Here is a 21,853-nt window from a genome sequence, read left to right on the forward strand (position 1 = left end):
GACCTGGGTTCAATCCCAGCACCCACCTGGCAGCTCACATCTGTCTGTAGCTCCAGTTCTAGGGGAACTGGCATCCTTACACAGACGTACATGCAGGCAAAACACCAATGCTCGTGAAATAAAAATACATTAATTAAAAAAAAACAAAAATCAAAACAAAACAGAACTAACAAAAAGGAATGGCAGGTAGGTGGAGCCAAATTGTTAGGACTATTGATAACCCAAGGAGCTGTTAGAGGTTGTAACTTAATGTAGGAACCAAAGATGCCTGGCTTCTAACTCTGTTACTTCAGTACCGAGACTTAGGAACTTCAGTTGAGACAACAGCAATAATAATAAACATATATATCATTATCAAAGTATGGACGATATCAGAGCATTGTTTTCCCCCATATATTTAGAAAACACTTCAGTGTCCAGACTCTACTGGCTTTTAGGCAAAATGTTGCCCTAGTTTTCAGTTCTTCATGTTGCCCAGCCCCCAGTGGATCTGAAGATAATTAGGAAAAGGTGAAAGTTTTGATTCAGTTTTACTGGGACTCAGGAAGCTTCATGATAGTTTTTCAGTCTTCATGATAGTTTTGTGAGTCTAAACTCAATTGGGAAAAGTCACCTAGGTTGATAATGGGCTGGCAAGATGGCTTAGTAGGGAAAAGCATTTGCTACCCAGCTTGATGGCTGGAGTACAATCCCCAGGATCCATATAGTATAAGGAGAGAATCGTCCCTCCCCCTCACTCTGACCTCCACTTGAGTGCTGTGATGTGCACGTGCACTCACAAATAAGGGACTGGCCGGGCGGTGGTGGCGCACGCCTTTAATCCCAGCACTTGGGAGGCAGAGGCAAATGGATGTCTGTGAGTTCGAGGCCAGCCTGGTCTCTGGCTTTTGTAGGCACCTGCGCATATCCACACTTAGACACATACACAGAATTTAAAAATAAAAACGAGGGGTGGAGAGATGGCTGAGCAGTTAACAGCACTGTCTGCTCTTCCAAAGGACCAGGGCTCAATTCCCAGCACACACATGGCAGCTCACAGCTGTCTGTCGCTCCAAGATCTGACACCCACACACGGACATGCATGCAGGCAAAACACCAATGCATATTAAGTTAAAAAATATAAAACCTTTGGAACTGGAGAGGTGTTCAGCAATTAAGAGTACTTGCTGCTCTTCCAGAGGGCCAGGTTTGATTAAAATCTGAATCCCTCTTATGGTATAGTTGTTTTGAGACATGCTGAGAGCTATATGGGTTCACAGGACAAATATCCAATTTAATTATGACCAAAGTCCAAATATTGCTGCTACTGAGCTATTTATTCCCTCACTTTGCATTTCATTGGTTATGTGGTCATTATGTGAAAATATGGAGGGGTGAGGACATAGAATATCTGATGTCTTGGAAAAGGTCTTGCTGAGTGCTGATGGCCCATGTTATTTTCCAGCACTAGGGAGGCTGAGGCAGGTGGATCTCTGAGTTCAAGCCTGGTCTACATAATGAGTTCCAGAACAGCCAGGGCTACAGAGAAAAATGAAAAAGAAAAAAAGAAAAGGTTCTTATTAACTGGGAAAATGTTTACTGACCAAGCTTATGCTGAGAATCATTTATTGAAGAAGCAAATCAATGAATTTGATCCAAGTACCTTTTACCACCAGGATCCATTTCTTAATGAGCTATTCTTTTTTTCCTCCAAACATTGGAGGTTGAACTAAGGCTTCATACATACGAGGCAAATACTGTACCAGAAAGTCCAGCCCCTGTCCCCCAAATTTGGTGTCTTTGAAGACTCAGCCTCATGCTTCACTTGGCTGTCTGAGGATTCAGTAACTTTTAATTGTGTCCATAGTCTTCCCTGGAGTAAATCTGTAAGAGAAATATTTGCTTAGAGACACTGCAGTCAGTGAAATTACGAGAAAACTACTGTCTGAAAACCGTACAACCCACACTCCAGGAGGATGCTGACCCCTGAACTGAGGCTGATGAGAGACATTCTGATTTATTGAGGATGAAAAGATAACTGAGTAGATGTGGGCAGAGAAGAGAGCAGAGGGTGTGGGTGCCTGTGATTGGGGGAGCCGCTCCAGCAGAGCAGATGGAAGGTAGAGGCATTAGATTAGAAACGTGTGCCATTCAGGGGATAGACCAAGGGTTGTGTGAAGAACAGAATGGGAAACAGATCCCCACATTCTCAACACAGCCCCATCAGTTCTCAGCCCAGAGGGTTTGAAGTGAATCATATGACCTCTCCAGACCTCTGCTTGTTTGAATGTGAGACATAGCTGAGAGCTGTGCCTTTAAAGGTCTTGTGAGAGGGCTGGGGGAGGAGATAACAGCAAATAAAGGATGTGATACTAGGCAGGAAAAAGAGCTGGGATAGGTGTAAGGACCAGCCCTCCCCCTGTTGTATGCTGTATATATAGGGAATTTGTGCAAGTCTGTGTGGGGAGGAACTGCCATTCATTCATTCATTCATTCATCCATTTTCTTTTGCTTCACACCATGATAAACATTGCCATAGACTTCTAAGTCACTTTGCAAAACTATGAGAAAATTTCTTTGCCATCTTCTAGGAAATTCTGGTCCATACAATACATATGCACATCATTTGTTGCATTGTCTAAAACATGTGAGATTTGTCCTCCACAGTGACATTAAGCCCTCACTGTTCCCAGAGCTTGTGAGAATACTGACACCTTGTCTCCAGCAGCTGGATACTTCCCGGACTTCTGACTTTTTCTGGCAGCCAGGAAATTGGCATCTTACTACTGTTTCAATTTGAATTTGTCCCGTTATTCCAGAGCATTTGAGAAGCTTTCACATTTTACAATTAGGCCGAGAACAAAACCAAGTGCACACTCTCTGTCTCCGATTTTCTGTTTTAGAAACAGGGTCTTACAGCAGAGGTAACTTGTTTGACCTGTCTCTAATCTCAAGGGTAAGACATCAGAATCTGTTTGCTCATATCAAGCTTGTAGGCTTAGATTTCTTTTAGCTTATCATTGGTTTTTAGGCTTGGTTACATATACTTATTTTCTGTTTCTCTGTGTATCAGGCTAGCTCTATAGCCAGGATGCTGGACTTTCTTTTTCTTTAGTCTAAGAATAGCTGTCTTCCTCTCTTCCCGCTTCCCTCTTCCCTTCCATTCTCCCACTCCATGCACAGCATCTCTCTGAGTTGCTAGGCTGGTTCTGACCTTGCTCTAGATTGGCTAATTGTTATTTTTTAGAGTTTGGGAACATTTGAAGATGCCTTTAGAAGATGCCAAGGAAACCAAACATGGTGGCACACGCCTTTAATCCCAGCATTTGGGAGGCAGAGGCAGGCGGATCTCTGTGAGTTTGAGGCTAGCCAACTATATAGTGAGTTCCAGGACAGCCAAAGATATACAGAGAAACCCTGTCTCGAAAAACAAAACAAAACAAAAAAGATGCTAAAGAACTAATTAGATGTTGTAACAGCAATGGAGTTATATAAAGAAATGACCAACTTAGCAATGCACTCTGGAGAATGTTGGGGAGAAGGATATGTCCAAGTCTGTGGAAATTCTTCATCAAGCACAAAGAAAAATAGAGGAAATACATATGCCATCACCCCCCATTTTTAAAAATCGGCATGACCGATATATGGAATTTATTTTACCACTACTTTTCCCTTTGTGCATTTTGATGATTTTCTTAACAACTGTTACAGATCCCTGGTAACCGTGGCTGGTGAAATGTCTCAGGGAATAAGAGAAAATGCTGCACAAATGCACGACTTGAGTTTGAATTCCCAGTACCAAGTGAAAACCTCGACGTGACTGTGTGTCCCTCTAAGTGGCATTGAGGAAATGGAAGCAGGTGGATCCTGTCTCAAGGCAACAGGACAGAGGAATAAAGAAGTCACACACAGAAAGATCCCTGGCAGCTGCTCCGGGCTCCACATGTACACTCGTGTGTGCATACCCAAATATTCATGCAGAAACCATACACATACACACACACACACACACACACACATACACACACACACAACTCACGTTCATAAATCCTTGACAATGAGCTGTTAAATATCTGTGGTCTACTTTCAAAACTGAAAAAACAAGAGAGATTTTACTTACACATTCTCCATCATGCATTTTAACTATGGTTCTGCTTTCGTATCTGGAAAAATTATATTATGAAATGGTTATTTTTGTTCTGTTAGATGCCATAAATCATGACCAACTCTTTCTTGGTCGTCTTAGGCAAAGCCAAGAAATATTTTGTTAATAACAGTGGATATATATATATATAGTATATATAATGTATATTTTTATTTTGTGTGTATGTGTGTTTTGCCTGCATGTATGTCTGTGTATCCATGGAGGTCAGAAGAGGATGAGCCTATATTCTAGCTCCAGGCGATCCAATGACCTCTCCTGGCTTCCATAGGCACCTGCATTTACATGTCTCATGCTCATGTGTGTATGTGCACATGTGTACATGCATGTGCGTGTGTATGTGCACAAACACATACACACAATTAAAAATAAAGCAATCTGCTGGGCAGTGGTGGCGCACACCTTTAATCCCAGCACTTGGGAGGCAGGGGCAGGCGGATCTGAGTTCGAGGCCAGCGTGGTCTATAGAGTGCATTCCAGGCCAGACTCCAAAGCTACACAGAGAAATCCTGTCTTGAAAAACCAACCAAACAAACAAACAAATAAATAAAACAATCTTAGAGATTAAGATACCGCTGAATACATGTATATCAATGAATTAGGAAATCTAGATGACACTCAAAGTTTCACAGAAACACAATTATCTAAAGTGACTGGTGAAGAAATGAAACAGCTCAGGAGACCTCCAAGTAGAGACATTCATTCTGTGATCAAAGGTCTCCCAACTAGTCTGGTTCAGGCAACCATATTGCTGGGAAACAAGACCTGCATGATGACTGCACCAGTTACCATGGCAACGTGGGTGGGGGAGGCTCACAAGTCCCCACCCCTAGATGATGAGTTACAGGGAGGATGGGGATTGGTTTCCCCAGGAAGAAGCCCTTCTTAGGTTATCCCAGCCCAAGTTGTCAGCCCTAGACACAAGTAAACATAAGCAAACATAAGTAGGGTGTGTGTGTGTGTGTTAGGGTCCTGGAGAAGTTCCATAAAAAACTACCATCCTCCCTTGTCCCTATTGTCAGGGGCACCAGTGATGAATTGCCCTTTGTTCGCGGCTCTCTCGGAAACTGCTTGCTTAGTCTCAGGAGTCTGCTCCGTTCTCTCATTTACATACAAGAAAGGGACTGGGGAGGAGACAGACACACAGGAGTTGGAGAGGGAAGAGGGATGTAAATATGACTTATGCTTAAAATTCTCAAAAATGAAAAGCTTAAAAAAAACCTAGAGGACCAAAACTCTCTCAACAGGGTTGCTGAGACCGGCAGCGTGTAAACCCACATACTGCCAAGGCAACAACCTGAGCTTATCCCCAGAACGCACAGATGGGAAGGAGGGAGTCAGCTCCTGCAGGCTGCTGACCTCCATGCGTGCACTGTGGCATGTACAAACTCTCTTCCCTAAATAAATAATATGTGATCATTTTTTAAACAAAAGGATTCTAGACAGAAACTTGAATTCGCACACAGAAAGTCAAGGGTAGTGGTACATACTTGTAAACAGCCCCCAGGAGACTGAGGCAGGAGGCTATGAGTCTGAGGCCAGGCTGGGCCACAGCAATTCGAGGGCAGCTTACAACTGCTTTTTTAAACGAGACCCTGTCTCAGCTGAAACAGACAAACTTGAATCTCTGTGAAGAAACAGAGAACCATAGTGGGCAGTTCTTACGAAGCTAGAAAAGACAATGAAATGTATTTTTTATTTGTACACCTTTTTCTCCAGAATCAAAAGAAAATAACAGTAGTTAACCTGGTATACAATAGTCATGCCTATGTTAACGGGTGTACAATACTTATGCCTGTGTTAACTGGTGTGAAATGGGCAAAGGTATAGTTTGTATAGCAGTGATCACTTAAAGAACGAGGGAATATATACTATTTTCTCTGTCCTTCCTTTCTTCTCTCCCTTCCTTCCTTCCTTCCTTCCTTCCTTCCTTCCTTCCTTCCTTCCTTCCTTCCTTCCTTCCTTCCTTCCTTCCTGGCTATCACTCTGGACAGAAAAAAACTAATTCAATCTCTTGCAGTTCCTTCCACCAAAGAAGAGGTCTTATCGTTCCTGGGAGTGGCCGGTTTCCTGCGTTCCTGGATCCCCTCCTTTTCTCTCCTTGCCCGTCCCCTATACGAAGCAGCTCTTGGCTTCCTGCATGAGCCCCTTCTCCACCCTGTTACCAAACCCTTCCAGAGACTCCAACGGGCTCTTATCCAGGCTCCAGCTCTTCATCTTCCAGATTTAACTTGTCCTTTTTCTTTTTATGTAGCAGAAAAGGAGGGATATGCCCTTGGGGTCTTAGGACATCAGTTGGGACCTTCTTTTGCGCCTGTAGCATACCTGTCAAAGAAGATGAACCTCACCACTCGGGGCTGGGCACCCTGCATATGTGCTTTGGCAGCTGCTGAGCTTCTTATTCATGAGTCAAAGAAACTAACCTTTGGAGCACCCACCACAGTCTTCTCTCACCATAATCTGTCCAACCTCTTAACTTACAAAGGCTTACAAACCCTACCCTCTTCCCGAGTCCTTTTCCTCCAGGTGGTGCTCGTAGAAGATGCTAGCCTCACCTTTCAATGCTGTCCACCCCTTAATATCTCAAATCTTCTACCTCAACCTAATGTTAATGATTCCCCATTCCACTCCTGCATAGAGACCTTAGATGATCTACAGCCCCACCCCTCACATATACAGGAGGGCAAACTGTCCCAGGCCACTTATACCTGGTACACAGACTCTAAGTATGTGTTTCATATCCTCCTGTCCCACGCAGCTATCTGGAAGGAGCGTGGGCTTCTTACGACAAAAGGAGGATCCATAGCTAACTCAGGTTATATTATGAACCTATTAAAAGCCTCCCATCTCCCTAAAGCTATAGGAATTATTCACTGTTGGTCTCACCAGTCCGACAGTTCCATTGTTTCCAAGGGAAATAATCGGGCTGACAGAGCAGCTAAGACAGCAGCACTCCAGAGCCCAGATCTATCTCAGTCACCTCGGGGAGTTCTTACAGTGCAGCCCACACTCTCACAGACATCTGACACCCAACAGATCCTGTCCTACCTACATCAGCTCTTTCATCCTAATAACAAAGCTCTACTTCATTTTGTTAGGGCTCACCTCCAACCCACCCCTGAGGATATCAGGTTCCTAAAGGCTATCACTGCCTCCTGTCAGATCTGCCAGAAGTCAGATCCCAAGACCAAATACCGTAGCTTCCCTTTTCCTACTCACCAGGCCAGGGGCTCCCTTCCGGGAACTGACTGGCAGCTGGATTTTACTCATATGCGCTGGGGTTGCAGGCATGCAAGCAGCCAAGCCTGGTCGGGTGGTGGGCATTTGAACTCTGGTTCATGCTGGGGCCACAAACACTTCCCCACAGAGCCATTTCCCCAATCCCTAATTTTGTTTACTCTAGCAGAGGTGAGTTTGCATATGGTTTGTGGTGCCGTGCCCCTCCCCCCTCCCCACCGCGCCCCCCCCCCCGCGCTCCGCCCCCCCCAACTGGCAGTTATCTGTGCCAGTCATTGAGGCTGACATACAAATGTGCTTCATAACTCTTTTATGGGCTCTTAGTGTAAACTTTCTTATTTATACAACCAAGAACATCAAACAAGGCTGATTCCTATTGGCCAAACGTCTCTCATACTGACCAAGATTATTCTTTTTCTTAAAGAAGACTAAAACAAGGGTGAATGTTTGACCAGTCTCATGTTATTCTTCTTTTCTCTTAAGATACTGGGGACCAGGCAGTGGTGGCACACATCTTTAGTTCCAGTACTTAGGAGACAGAAGACAGACAGAGTTCGAGGCCAGCCTGGTCTACAAAGTGAGTTTCAGGATAGCCAGGGCTACACAAAAACCCTTGTGTTCAAAACAAAACAAAACCCCAAAAAGTAAACACACAAACAAAAAATATTGGCTTAACTGGGGAATATTACACAAGATATGGATTTCCTTCCTCAAGAAAACAGCTTCTGTGTGAGAATTCCACCATTTCTGTTTGTAGGTTCCTTAATGCAGACTTCTGTGCCTTGGACCAAAGAGTTGGGCATTTTGCACAGGTGTTACCAAAAGCTAAATGCCACTGGACCCAAACTAAACCACTGACAGGATGAACATTAAAAAAAAAAAGTTGTTTTGGGCTGGAGAGATGGCTCAGAGGTTAAGAACACTGACTGTTCTTCCAGAGGTCCTGAGTTCAATTCCCAGCAACCACATGGTGGCTCACAACCATCATCTATAGTGAAATCTGGTGCCCTCTTCTGGCCTGTAGGCATACATGAAGGCAAAACACTATATACATAATAAATAAATAAAACTTTTATAAAAAAGTTGTTTTGAGGGGGAGGGAAATGGGAGGCTGGGAGGAGGTGGAAATTTGTTTTTTTTTTCTTTATTCTTCTTTTATCAATAAAAAAAAGTTGTTTTGGGGAATAATATTCATTTAAAGAGCATTAAACCATTCATTGGGAAAATTCCTTACCTAACTTCTTCCTCCTCCTCCCCCTCTCTTCCTCCCCATTTTTCTCCCCTTCCTTCTCTACATTTTCTTCCTCCTTTTTTGCCATCTCCCTTCATCCTCCTCTTCTTTAAGAACTGTTTTCTTCAGATTTATGTACGTGTGTGTGCTTGTGTGTATGCATGGGTCTGTGTGTGCTGTGGTATTATGTGGAGGGTCTGTATTATGCGTGGGTCTGTGTGTGCTGTGGTATTGTGTGGAGGGTCTGTATTATGCATGGGTCTGTGTGTGCTGTGGTATTGTGTGGAGGTCAGAGGACAACTTTTGGAGTGTAGGATCTGTCCTTCCACCATGGCTCAGACTCCAGTCTCAGGCTTGGTGTCAAGTGCCTTTACCTGCGGAGTCATGTCACCGGCCTCTCTCCTCACCAGGCTGTTCTCTGGCCAGGTGAGCCATTCAGCTTTGGGGAGCAGGAGGAGAAAGGGAAGAAATGGAGAAGCAGGTAGTGGGGGAGGGGCTAATGAAAGAGAGAAGAGCTAATGGCTGAGGCAGGGAATAACAAAATGGAGACTTACAGAATTCTGGAGCAGAGATGGCACTCGCCGCTGTAGGTAATTTGGTCACTGGCACATATAGGCTCGCTGGGCTTGAAGTAGGAAAGCATCCAGCATTTCCTGATGTTCTTGTTGCACAAGTCCTGAAGTGAGACATAACACCGCCAGGTCCTTTGTTACAGGTAACAGGCAGGGATGGCACAAGGAACACCGGGCCAGGAGTTTTTTGTTTTTGTTTTTTTTGTTTTTTGTTTTTTTGGTTTTTCAAGACAGAGTTTCTCTGTAGCTTTGGTGCCTGTCCCGGAACTAGCTCTTGTAGACCAGGCTGGCCTCGAACTCCCAGAGATCCGCCTACCTCTGCCTCCCAAGTGCTGGGATTAAAGGCGTGCGCCACCACTGCCCGGCTAGGCCAGGAGTTTAGACAACAGGCTTTGGATTCTCCGCATTTCTCCTGGTCCTTGCCATTGACACCTGCATGACTGCAGATGTGCCTTCCCCAGGCTCCCACCAGGTCCTTCTGAGGAAGAAGTCTCTGTTGGGTTGGACAGACCACAAATTGTGGAGAGCAAGAGCTGGGAAATGTCTTTCCAAACAGGCGTCTCTGGAGCCGGAGAGGCGACTCAGCACTGGCTGCTCTTCTAGAGGAACAGAGTTTGGGTCCCAGCTCCCATATGAGATGGCTCAAAGCTGCCTGTAACTCCAGCTCCAGGCTATCCAGGACTCTCTTCTGGCTCCATGGGCACCTACCTATACATATGTGGCATACATCCGCATAGACACACATAAATTAAAATAAAATTTTAAGAAAAAAAAATAATTTCTAAAAATGGAGATTTCTTCTTTCAATTTTCTTTTTGTTGTTTTTTTTCCTTTTTTAGAAAAAAATATTTAACTTTATGTGTATTTGGTATAAAGGCATCAGATACCCCAGAATTGGAGTTACATGAGATACCATGTGGGTGCTGGGAATTGAACCTGGGTCCTCTGGGAGAACAGCCAGTGCTCTTAACTGCTGAGCCATCTCTACAGACCCTCCTTTTCTTTATTTTATTTTATTATTATTTTTGTTTTGTTGTTTGTTTTGAGACAGGGTTTCTCTGAAGTTTTGGTGCCTGTCCTGGAATTCACTCCGTAGACCAGGCTGGCCTCAAACTCACAGAGAACCTCTCACCTGTGCCTCCTCAGTCTTGGGACTAACAGTGTGTGCCATCATGCCTGAAAACATTGGAATTGCTTATGAGCATTGGTGAATGACTTACAGTCTGTGCTCAAACTTGTCACAAGGGTAAGATGTAGAGCTGACAGAGAAGGCATCACAGGGTTTGGAGTGAGGGTGGCATACACAAGTCCTGGATATCACCACAGAAAGAATGTCCATAGCAGCGTGGGACCAACCTGAATTCTGTTTTTGTTTTTCAAGACAGGATTTGTCTGTGTAGACTTGACTGTCCTGGAATGCTCTGTAGAGCAGACTGGCCTTGAACTAAGAGACCTGCCAGCCTCGCCTCTGTCTTGCGACAGAGTGTCAAAGGCTTGCACTACCGCCACCTGACTGGGACCAACCTGAATCTGAACCATAATTTCCTCATGCATTTAGTGGTGGTTATTACAGGAGGCTTGCAGATTGGAGTAATGTATAGGAAGAATCCCCAGGGACAACCAAATGAGCTGCACACACGCTGGGACTCTCTTATGATCGTGGTATTCCCAGGCAAGCCCCTCCTGCTCCCCACCTCCCGGGGACCTGGGAGGGAAACTGACTCTTCATTCCTATTCTTGGGAACCTGGGAAGTGGAGCTCACCTTTGTCTCCCGGAAGACCTCATCGGTCACGTGAAGGCTCATAGGGAGAGAGAAATCTGGAAGACAAAAGCAAACACATGGGACAGTTATTGCCCTGTCTGTGTCCTCAGGGAAAAGGCTAGGTGATGGTGGCTTTGCCTGTCATTCAAGAGCATCCCATTCCATCATCCAAGCCCTTTAGCACAGGCTGGCCTCTAGAGTCAGAAGGCTCCCACCTCTTAGTGAAGTAGAGACCTGGCCATGCCCTTCATGCTTCATGGGTAAATAACTTTCCAAAAGCTTTAGGTTTCTTGTCTTTTTTGTTTGTTTGTTTGTTTGTTTGTTTGTTTAAGACAAGGTTTCTCTGTGTAGCTTTAGAGCCCGTTTCCGGAACTCGCTCTGTAGATGAGGCTGGCCTCGAAATCACAGAGATCCGCCTATCTCTGCCTCCCAAATGCTGGAATTAAAGGCATGCACCACTACCACCCAGCCCTCATCATTTTTAACATTTTTAAAATTTGTATATATTCATTTTATGCAGTACTGGGTGCATAAAGACTTTTTTACATACTCTGTGAGGCTGGAGACATGGCTCAGCAGTTAAAAGCCCGTATTACTCTGGCAGAAAACCAAGTTCAGTTCTCAGCTCCTACAGGGTGGCTCACAACCATCCGTAACTACAGTTACAGGGGGCCTGACACCTTTTTCTGGCCTCTGAAAGCAGTGCCCAAACACACTGCACGTACGAAAGCAGTGCTCAAACACAGTGCACGTACGAAAGCAGTGCTCAAACACAGTGCACGTACGAAAGCAGTGCTCAAACACAGTGCACGTACGAAAGCAGTGCTCAGACACAGTGCACGTACGAAAGCAGTGCTCAAACACAGTGCACGTACGAAAGCAGTGCTCAAACACAGTGCACGTACGAAAGCAGTGCTCAGACACAGTGCACGTACGAAAGCAGTGCTCAAACACAGTGCACGTACGAAAGCAGTGCTCAAACACAGTGCACGTACGAAAGCAGTGCTCAGACACAGTGCACATACGAAAGCAGTGCTCAAACACAGTGCACGTACGAAAGCAGTGCTCAAACACAGTGCACGTACGAAAGCAGTGCTCAAACACAGTGCACATACGAAAGCAGTGCTCAAACACAGTGCACGTACGAAAGCAGTGCTCAAACACTGCACGTACAAAAGCAGTGCTCAAACACAGTGCACGTACAAAAGCAGTGCTCAAACAGTGCACGTATGAAAGCAGTGCTCAAACACAGTGCACGTACGAAAGCAGTGCTCAAACAGTGCACGTACGAAAGCAGTGCTCAAACACAGTGCATGTACGAAAGCAGTACTCAAACACACTGCAGTACGAAAGCAGTGCTCAAACACACTGCACGTACGAAAGCAGTGCTCAAACACAGTGCACGTACGAAAGCAGTGCTCAAACACACTGCAGTACGAAAGCAGTGCTCAAACAGTGCACGTACGAAAGCAGTGCTCAAACACACTGCACGTACGAAAGCAGTGCTCAAACACAGTGCACGTACGAAAGCAGTGCTCAAACAGTGCACGTACGAAAGCAGTGCTCAAACACAGTGCACGTACGAAAGCAGTGCTCAAACACACTGCAGTACGAAAGCAGTGCTCAAACACAGTGCACGTACGAAAGCAGTGCTCAAACACACTGCACGTACGAAAGCAGTGCTCAAACAGTGCACGTACGAAAGCAGTGCTCAAACAGTGCACGTACGAAAGCAGTGCTCAAACACACTGCACGTAGAAAAGCAGTGCTCAAACACAGTGCACGTATGAAAGCAGTGCTCAAACACAGTGCACATATAAAAGCAGTGCTCAAACACACTGCACGTACGAAAGCAGTGCTCAAACACAGTACACGTATGAAAGCAGTGCTCAAACACAGTGCACGTACAAAAGCAGTGCTCAAACAGTGCACGTATGAAAGCAGTGCTCAAACACACTGCACGTACGAAAGCAGTGCTCAAACACGGTGCACGTACGAAAGCAGTGCTCAAACACACTGCACGTACGAAAGCAGTGCTCAAACACAGTGCACGTACGAAAGCAGTGCTCAAACACAGTGCACGTACGAAAGCAGTGCTCAAACACACTGCACGTACGAAAGCAGTGCTCAAACAGTGCACGTACGAAAGCAGTGCTCAAACAGTGCACGTACGAAAGCAGTGCTCAAACAGTGCACGTACGAAAGCAGTGCTCAAACAGTGCACGTACGAAAGCAGTGCTCAAACACACTGCACATATGAAAGCAGTGCTCAAACACACTGCATGTATGAACAGTGCCAGTTCCCACATACACACATTCAGGCAAAACATTCATGCAAGTAAAATAAATATCAAAGGGAAGTTCTTTGACAACATCCTTCCCTGTACCCTCCATTGTATCGGCGTATGGTGTGCATGGCCGAGTCGCCGTTCTGCCGAGCTGCGGCTGTATCTCGGACTCGGTACTGGGGCCCGAGTCATGTACTAAAAAGCAGCGGGGCGCTTGGCAGCTGGGCTGGGAGAGTGCTGTGTTGTTAGGACCCAGGCAGAGGGCTGCAAAATTGGGGCGTGCAGCTCTCTCAAACTAAAATTCAAGCCTACATCCTGGGCCGCTCAGGGGCGGGGGCAAAAAAGCCCCACGTTGGGCGCCAAGTGTATGGCGTAAATAAAGGCAGACAGAAATTATAAGAATATTTTTAGCTTTAATTTAAGGAAAGATTCACAGAACCCGTAGTTCCAGCAGAGAACAGGAAAGCAGAAGGGACAGGGGAGAGCACACCAGCAATATTTATTAGTAAAAAATATCCTCAGGCTACACCACCCTACAAGTAAGGTGATTGGCAGGGGCTACCCCTACACTCCATTCTTTTTCTTTCCTCCTCTCCTCTGACAGCTAGTTCCATTTGTTCTCCTAGATGGCCTGCCCTGCCTCCTTCTTCTTTCTTCAGGGTCTATGTAGTCTAGGCTTAGTGTGTCGCCCAGGGTGACCTTGAACATCTAAGCCCGCTGCCTCTACCTCCTGAGTGCTAGTATTTCAGATGTGCGCTTCTGTGCCCAGTGTATGTGGTGCTAGGGATGGAGTCCGGGGCGTTGTGCATGCTAGGGTAGCACTCCAGCAACTGAGCCACTCTCAAACCCCCTACCTGTGTTTTCTTTAGTTGTTTAGGAAAATACATTTTAAGTTATAAGTTGTCTATAATAATAATACTGAGTGCCACAAAAGACGCTGAGTTCCACTACTTTACACACTCAATCCAAAGCATCTTTGTGTTGTGGGATAATCTTGTACACTGTGAAGAGGTCTCTTTGCCAAGACACCTACTGAATGGTTTATTAAAGAGCTGAATGGCCAATAGCTAGGCAGGAGAGAATAGACGGGACTTCCAGGGAAAGAGAGAGGAACTGGAGATGAATCTAGGTTCACAAGACATGCCATGAGATGCAGAACAAGTCAGACGTATAAAACAGGAGAGAAGGAAAAGCCACATGGTAGAACATAGCTTAGTGGAAACAGGTTAATTTGAGTTATAAGAGCTGGTTAGGAATACGCTAAGCAAACGACCAAACATTCTTTTATTTTAATATTTATTTAGTTATTTATTATGTATACAATATTCTGTCTGTGTGTATGCCTGCAGACCAGAAGAGGGCACCAGACCTCATTACAGATGGTTGTGAGCCACCATGTGGTTGCTGGGAATTGAACTCAGGACCTTTGGAAGAGCAGGCAATGCTCTTAACCGCTGAGCCATCTCTCCAGCCCCATGACCAAACATTCTTAATGAATAATGTCGTTATGTCATTATTTGTGGACTGGTGGTCCCAGAAAGGAAGGTTTGACCACATGTCTGCAATCATATGTACACTTTAATCCCAGAGGCAGAGGCAGAGGCAGAGGCAGAGGCAGAGGCAGAGGCAGAGGCAGAGGCAGAGGCAGAGGCAGGTAGGTGAATCTCTGAGTTTGAGGTCAGCCTGGTCTACAAAAGCTGGTTCCAGGACAGGCTCCAAAGCTACACAGAGAAACCCTGTCTCGAAAAACAAAAAAACAAACAAACAAAAAAGCAAACAAATTATAGCACCCATCTAGATAACAGCTGGTACACCACCTATTCCCAAACTGTCTCCGTGGTGGCCGTGCAATTCTGAATGCAGTATGAACTCTTAGTCTGATGTGCTCCGTGCTGGGATTAAAGGCATCACCACCGCTGTCTGCCTGAAAGAGATTTATTAACACCTCAACAATCTGCAGACACAGAGGTGGTCTGAAGATCTGAGCAAGAAGCTTCAGTGTCTCTTTGTGAGGGAAAGGGAGGCTTTGCATTGTGAAGAAGCAGGCTTAGTAAATACTTTTAGTATGTGGCTTATGCTGTATGACCAGGAAAAGAAAGTGAGAGATATGTGACGTCAACTACGTGACAGGGTCACTCCTTCTAAGGGTGGCAGAGTAGGGCTTGTTTGACCCATGCAGCGACAGTAGTCAGGTCCCTGGGAAGCAGGAGCCAGGGTATACTATTGCCCTGCCTGCGGGTCTCCTTGCTTAGGGCCTGTTTACCTGCAGGACCCACGGATTGAAACATTCATCAGAAGGACACGAGGTAGGATGTGGGTAGTGCGGTCAGTAGCTGAAGGGTGAATGAAAAGTGAGGCTCTGTGGACATGAGTGTGCCCAGCTCCCTCCAGACAGGATTCTGCTGGATATGAAGGGAGAGGAGAGATTCAAGACATGATTATCAGCCGGGAAGTGTTGGCGCACGCCTTTAATCCCAGCACTTGGGAGGCAGAGGCAGGCGGATCTCTGTGAGTTCGAGGCTAGCCTGATCTACAAGAGTTAGTTCCAGGATAGGCTCCAAAGCTACAAGGAAACCCTGTCTCGAAAAACCAAAAATAAAATAAAATAAAATAAAATAAAAGACATGAATAATCATTCTCAGGTGATGTGGGATTCCCCTCTGTATGCTCTGATTACCATTGATAAATAAAGAAACTGCTTTGGGCCTATAGCAGAGCTATAGGGGAACAGAACTAGATGGGGAAAACTAAATGGCATGCTGGGAGAAAGGAGGCAGAGTCAGAGAGAAGCCATGTAGCCCCATCAGAGCCAGACGGAACCTTACCCGGTAAGCCACAGCCACATGGTGATACACAGATTAATAGAAATGGGTTAAATTAATATATGAATTAGTCAATAAGAAGCTAGAACTAATGGGCCAAGCAGTGATTTAATTAATACAGCTTCTGTGTGATTATTTCAGGGCTAAGCGGCTGGGAAGGGACAAGTGGCCTTCCCCCAACACCCAGGGTTTGGTTTTGTTTTTTTTTTTTGGTTTTTTTGAGACAGGGTTTCTCTGTAGCTTTGGAGCCCGTCCTGGAACTAGCTCTTGTAGACTAGGCTGGCCTCGAACTCACAGAGATCCGCCTGCCTCTGCCTCCCAAGTGCTGGGATTAAAGGCCTGCGCCACCACCGCCCAGCAACACTCAGGTTTTTACAAAGCTTTTAAAGGTGTGAATCTTGCTGGAGAAAGGTCAGTTTGAAAGAAAGTAGTTATGGAAAATATGAGACTAAAGATGAATGAGACACTGGGGATCTTCTTTTTTTTTTTTTTTGTTTTTCGAGACAGGGTTTCTCTGTGGTTTTGGAGCCTGTCCTGGAACTAGCTCTTGTAGACCAGGCTGGTCTCGAACTCACAGAGATCCTCCTGCCTCTGCCTCCCGAGTGCTGGGATTAAAGGCGTGCGCCACCACCGCCCGGCGACACTGGGGATCTTAAATAGGAAAAAAATGCATAAGGGTCCTCAACTCTACAGTTAACTGTGAATGCCGCTTTTGCTTAAAAATGGTCAATCATGGGGGCTGGAGAGATGGCTCCGTAGTTAAGAGCACTGCTTGCTCTTTCAAAGGTCCCGAGTTCAATTCCCAGCAACCACATAGTGGTTTACAACCATCTGTAATGAGATCTGGTGCCCTCTTCTGGTGTGCAGGCATACATGCAGATGGAACACTGTATACATAATAAACAAACAAACAAATAAATAAATCTTAAAAATTAAAAGGTCAATCATTAACCAGAAGAATATCAGAATCCCCTTCTCTAGAGCCTACTGAAGCTCTTTTTGGGTTTGAGATATGTACAGATATGACCACAGAAATGATTGCTTCCTAGGGCTGAATGTCCTCCTGATAACCTAGTATTGGAAAAGTCAGTGGTTCTGGATTTGAAAGGCTGGGATTCAACTGCAGGTTTTGATACTTAGCAACACTGTGTGACTCCTTTCTTTGGATTTCAGCTTCATCAGTACCATGAGGAATGAATGATCAAATAAATCTAAAAGGTGACTGGGGACGTAGCTCCATGGCACACTGCTTAGACAGTGCGCGCAGGCTCTAGGTAAGTCTCCAACACTGCACATGAATGAATGATGGCTCTACATGGCACTTGCACCGCTAATTTTTCCAGAGGTTAAATCGATTGCAGAAAATGTGGACAGAGCAAGAACTTGTAACTCACCAACTGCGAAGGAAGTCCACGCTGAGATGGCTAGAACAAGGAGGGCAGCTGAGAAGGTCGCCTTCATGGTGAGAGAAGGAAGACCTGTGGAAGGAAGCACAGTCACTGGGCGACAGCAACCAGGAAGGCAGGTCTGGCTTTGCTCTCCAGCTTGCAGTGGTTTCAGCAGTGGAAGACACCCCTGCCTGAAGCAACCCCAGGGGTAAAGACAGCGCCAGGGAATGTTATCAGCTCTATCCTGGAGGAGAGTGGCTTCTCCATGTCCCTGGTCCCCGAGTGTAGAGAACAGCAGCTGTTTGCTGTCTCCCCTGTTCTCCGAGGGAGAGAGGCCTTCTGCATCCTAACAAGCAGCTGCGTAATCACCCTTGCTGCAACAGGAACTGCAGCGACATGACTCATAAGTCATTCTACTCGGTAGCGTTAGAGTCACAGAACCAGGACGTCCAGTGTCATACAGATGATATCAGCCTGTGTGTCAGAGAAGCAGACCACCCTGGATGCCCCCCTCACCAACTGCTTGCCAAGAACCCTGCATAAGACCAAACCACAGAAGCTAAAAAGCAAGGATAATACTTTTAGAGACTTTCCCTTAGCTATGGACTTTGATGGATTAGACCTTTGTTTTAGTTTTGGCAGGTCGTACTCTCTACCTGCTGAGTTTTACAGCCTAAACAGTACTTCCATCATGGAGTCAGTTGTGCTAAGATCTCAGGGTCTCCTAAGTCTGGGGCCCTGTTACAGTGGTTTAAATAAGAATGGCCCCAAAGGCTCATATATCTGAATGTTTAGTCATCAGGGATTAGCAATACTTGAGAAGGATTAAGAAGTGTGGCCTTGTTGGAGTAGTTGTTTTTGTTTTGAGGACATGTGTCACTGGGGGTGGGCTTTGAGGGTTCAAAAGCCCAAGTCAGGCCCGATGTTGTTCTCTTCCTGCTGCCTGAGGAGCCCACTGTAGAATTCTCAGCTTTGTCTCCAGTACCATGTGTTGTGGGATGTTTGTTTACACTGTGTGAGGTGTGTTGTTGCAATTGGTTTAATAAAAAGCCAAAGGGCCAATAACTAGGTAGGAGAGGTTAGGTTGGACTTCTGGGCAGAGAGAGGACCTCATAGGGACACACCAGCAAGATGCCGAGCAAGTCAGATGCACAGAATGGAAAAGAGGTAAAAGCCACCTGGCAGAACGCAGATGAATAGAAGCAGGTTAATTTAAGTCATAAGAGCTAGTTGGAACAACATAAGCTAAAGGCCAAGCTTTCATAATTAATAATAAGTCTCTGTGTCATCATTTGGGGCTGGCAGCAGACGAGAGAGCCCTACTACAACCATGTCTACCTGTGTTACCCCACGCTCCCTGCCGTGATGAAAATAGCCTAAATCTCTGAACTCATAAGCAAGCCTGCAGGGAACCATGGAGTTGGGTTGGCCTAGCTGTCCTGAGAGGCATGGGTCACAGGTTTTTCAGGTTAGAGACCGTGGTTCCTGGGGCAGAATGTGCCTTCCAGGTCCTGAGAGACCAATGTGCTCCCTCAGGCAGTGAAGCGTTCAGGCCACTTTGAGTTTCTCTGTGTGTTTCCTTGGAAGTCAAGGGAACATGGAAACGTGATGGGTATTAAACATTAATCTTGTGTACCCTGTGTGACTTGCAAACTTCATAGTATCCTGGCAACTATAACAGCATTGATCCTGGCAATAGCCTTTATATTCTGTTTCTGATAAAGGTACAAAAAGTCTGACTGCTCTCAATAAAAATGTCACAGCCTCGGTTGTGCTGTGGCCCCCCAGCCTGGTCTGATTTCATTTCTTGTGGCCATGTCAGGTGACCTTGGCCCCGTAAGTAAGCGTGGGAGCTTACACAAATTCCAGTTAAATGCTTTGTCTTATAAGAACTGCCTGGTCATAGCATTTCTTCACATCTATAGGACAGTAGTCATGACAGTGTTCTTAGGAATATTTCCGCAAGATGGCATAACTATAGTTCAGTAGCCCCGTACGATAAATGTCTATAGAACCTCTTTTTAGCCTGGTTTTGTCAGTCTTTCTGGTCACTCACCCTTTTTCATATACCCCAAATCACATCCAAGCCATTACTGCAGCTTTTTGTTTATTTGTTGCTTTGAGACAGGGTCTCACTTTGTAGCCCAGGCTAACTTTGAACTCATTTGTAGTTCAGGCTGACAATCCCCCTGCCTCAGTATGGGATTACAGGTCTGCATCCAATTTCCGTGTCTTCTTTTGTCAGCTTTTCCAGTGCCTCCCCAGCAATCTATCTAAGCAGATTCCTTAAGCCCACCTCTTTGTGAGCACAGGCTTATATTTTTATGTTTCTGTGGTTTTAGACACACTTTCTGTAGTGCTTCTGTAAGAGCAACAAAACTCCAAGAAGTTTTCTTTGTTTTTCCATTCTCAACATTGGTTTCAGAGGACAGAATAGGTGTCTGGGGGAGTAGCCTACTAGTTTCTCTTTTGGTGTCAGAGTGGCTAAAAGGAATGGCGGAGTGGTGTTAGGCAAGAGAAATTCTAAAGGATATTGAAGACCGTTAGTGTTCAGACTGTCGTCTGTCGTCTGATTGTAGCCAGAAGTAGAGCAACTTTTGTTGCGTTGAGAGGCACAAGACACCTCCTTCCATTCAAACGGATGATCGTATGCCACTCACTAAACACACATACCTTGCTTGCTGGGAACCTATGAATGATGAAGTTCTTTTTTTTTTTTTTTTTTTTTTTTTTTGATTTTTCAAGACAGGGTTTTGGTTCCTGTCCTGGAACTAGCTCTTGTAGACCAGGTTGGCCTTGAACTCACAGAGATCCGCGCCTCTGCCTCCCGAGTGCTGGGATTAAAGGCATGCGCCACCACCGCCCGGCTGAACGGTGAAGTTCTAATGCAAGATGGGGTTTTTAACCTGTGAACAATGAAGTTCTAATGGAGCCTGCGGTTTTTCCCGATCAGTGGCTTCCTTAGGAACAGTGTGCCACGGACACTGCATAGCAAGGTGACAGTCACTGCAGCACATCCGCAGGAACTGCCTTCCAAAACAGCGACAAAAACTGGGTTCCCATCTCTCAGGCCCCGCAGAAGGGAGAAAGGGGGCCGAAATCACATCGGCAGTGAGAATTCCCAGGCTGGACTAGAAACAGTAACGTCAAAGCCAGTTGACATGCAGAGTAAGGGTAGTGTGATTTCAGCAGACTTCATGGAAGCTAAGGTAAATTTTTATGGGGTCCATTTCTGAGGAAAATTCCTAGTGTTTGCTCTGAAGCCCCATTTGGAGCAGTGAAGAGGAGACCGAAACCTGTTTTCCATCCCTGTTTACTGCAAAGTGAGCAGGTCACGCCAGCCTGGAGGGAAAGAACTGTGGAGACAACTGCCTTACAGCAAGGGCCCAACTATCAAGGCTCAGACACAGCTCCGAAACAGGGGAAGAGACTTCCAGACACACCGCCTATGGCTAAATAAGGAATGTGCCGCTGTGCCCAAGGACGACCTTTTACACATTATCAAATACAACTATATATAATATCTATATTATATATATATCACTGTTTAACAACAAAAGAAACTGGATTTTTAAACCCAAAGTTAATAAGATACCAGAGATGGCTAATATATTTGTGAAATGAAGAAATAAGTGCCAAGAGATTTTCAATGAACTGTTCTAAAGTTGCAGTTGCCTCTGGGGTGTGACCTGTAAGTCAACAGATGGTAAGAAAAGAAAGGGACAGAATCCCAGACACTCACTGCCACACTTAACCTTTGATCATGCATTGCTCTGGTGTTCATAGTTAGTGACCAATGAAATTCCCAAAACGAAACCCAGAGAGCTGGTAGCAAACACTCACTCACACTATAGAGACAGCTAGAGCACACGCTACTCTCGGTATCCAGTACATTTTGCTACTCTCTTCATCCTGCACACTTCCCAGATAAATGGTCTAGTTGGGTAATTTTAGCCCAGGACTTCCCTGAATAAAAGTGAATAATAAAACAACTCTTTCATTCTAAAAAAGTTGCCAATTGGTAGTTCACGTTACCTGCTGTGGCTCCTGTGGTTGCTCTGAGAAACTGGCTGACTGGCTTTTAGGTGACGAGGAAATAGCAAGACTGGCAGGAGGTAGGTGTTGTCGCAGAGGACAGTTCCTGGTAGTGAAGACAGTGAGCTGTGAAGTTCAAAAGTATAAAGAAGTACAAGCCAGGGGTGTAGTGGTGCGTGCCTTGGTCTCAGCACTTGGGAGGCAGAGGTAGGCAGATCTCTGTGAGTTCAAGGCTAGCCTGGTCTATACTGTGAGTTCTAAGACAGACAAGATTACATACTACATATTGAGACTTCATCTTTTAAAAAAAAAAAGGAAATATAGTTCAAATGACAAATTCCATGCTTCCTAAATCCTGAGTTCACATTTCAGCTTC

At 45.4% G+C, this 21,853-nt stretch overlaps 1 protein-coding gene across 1 annotated transcript; it reads right to left on the reverse strand.

The window, feature by feature from the left end:
- Positions 1-1,599: 1,599 nt before the first annotated feature.
- Positions 1,600-21,553, reverse strand: Spink8 (serine peptidase inhibitor Kazal type 8 (putative)). Its single transcript, XM_075964576.1, has 6 exons — positions 21,478-21,553; positions 17,449-17,532; positions 10,945-11,000; positions 9,164-9,285; positions 4,100-4,142; positions 1,600-1,863 (listed from the first exon to the last, which is right to left on the reverse strand). Exons 2-6 carry the CDS (start codon positions 17,513-17,515, stop codon positions 1,831-1,833), a joined length of 321 nt encoding a protein of 106 aa, XP_075820691.1. The 5' UTR covers positions 17,516-17,532; positions 21,478-21,553; the 3' UTR covers positions 1,600-1,830.
- Positions 21,554-21,853: the final 300 nt, after the last annotated feature.

This window comes from Microtus pennsylvanicus, chromosome 3 (assembly GCF_037038515.1).
Source record: "Microtus pennsylvanicus isolate mMicPen1 chromosome 3, mMicPen1.hap1, whole genome shotgun sequence".
NCBI classification, from domain to species: domain Eukaryota; kingdom Metazoa; phylum Chordata; class Mammalia; order Rodentia; family Cricetidae; genus Microtus; species Microtus pennsylvanicus.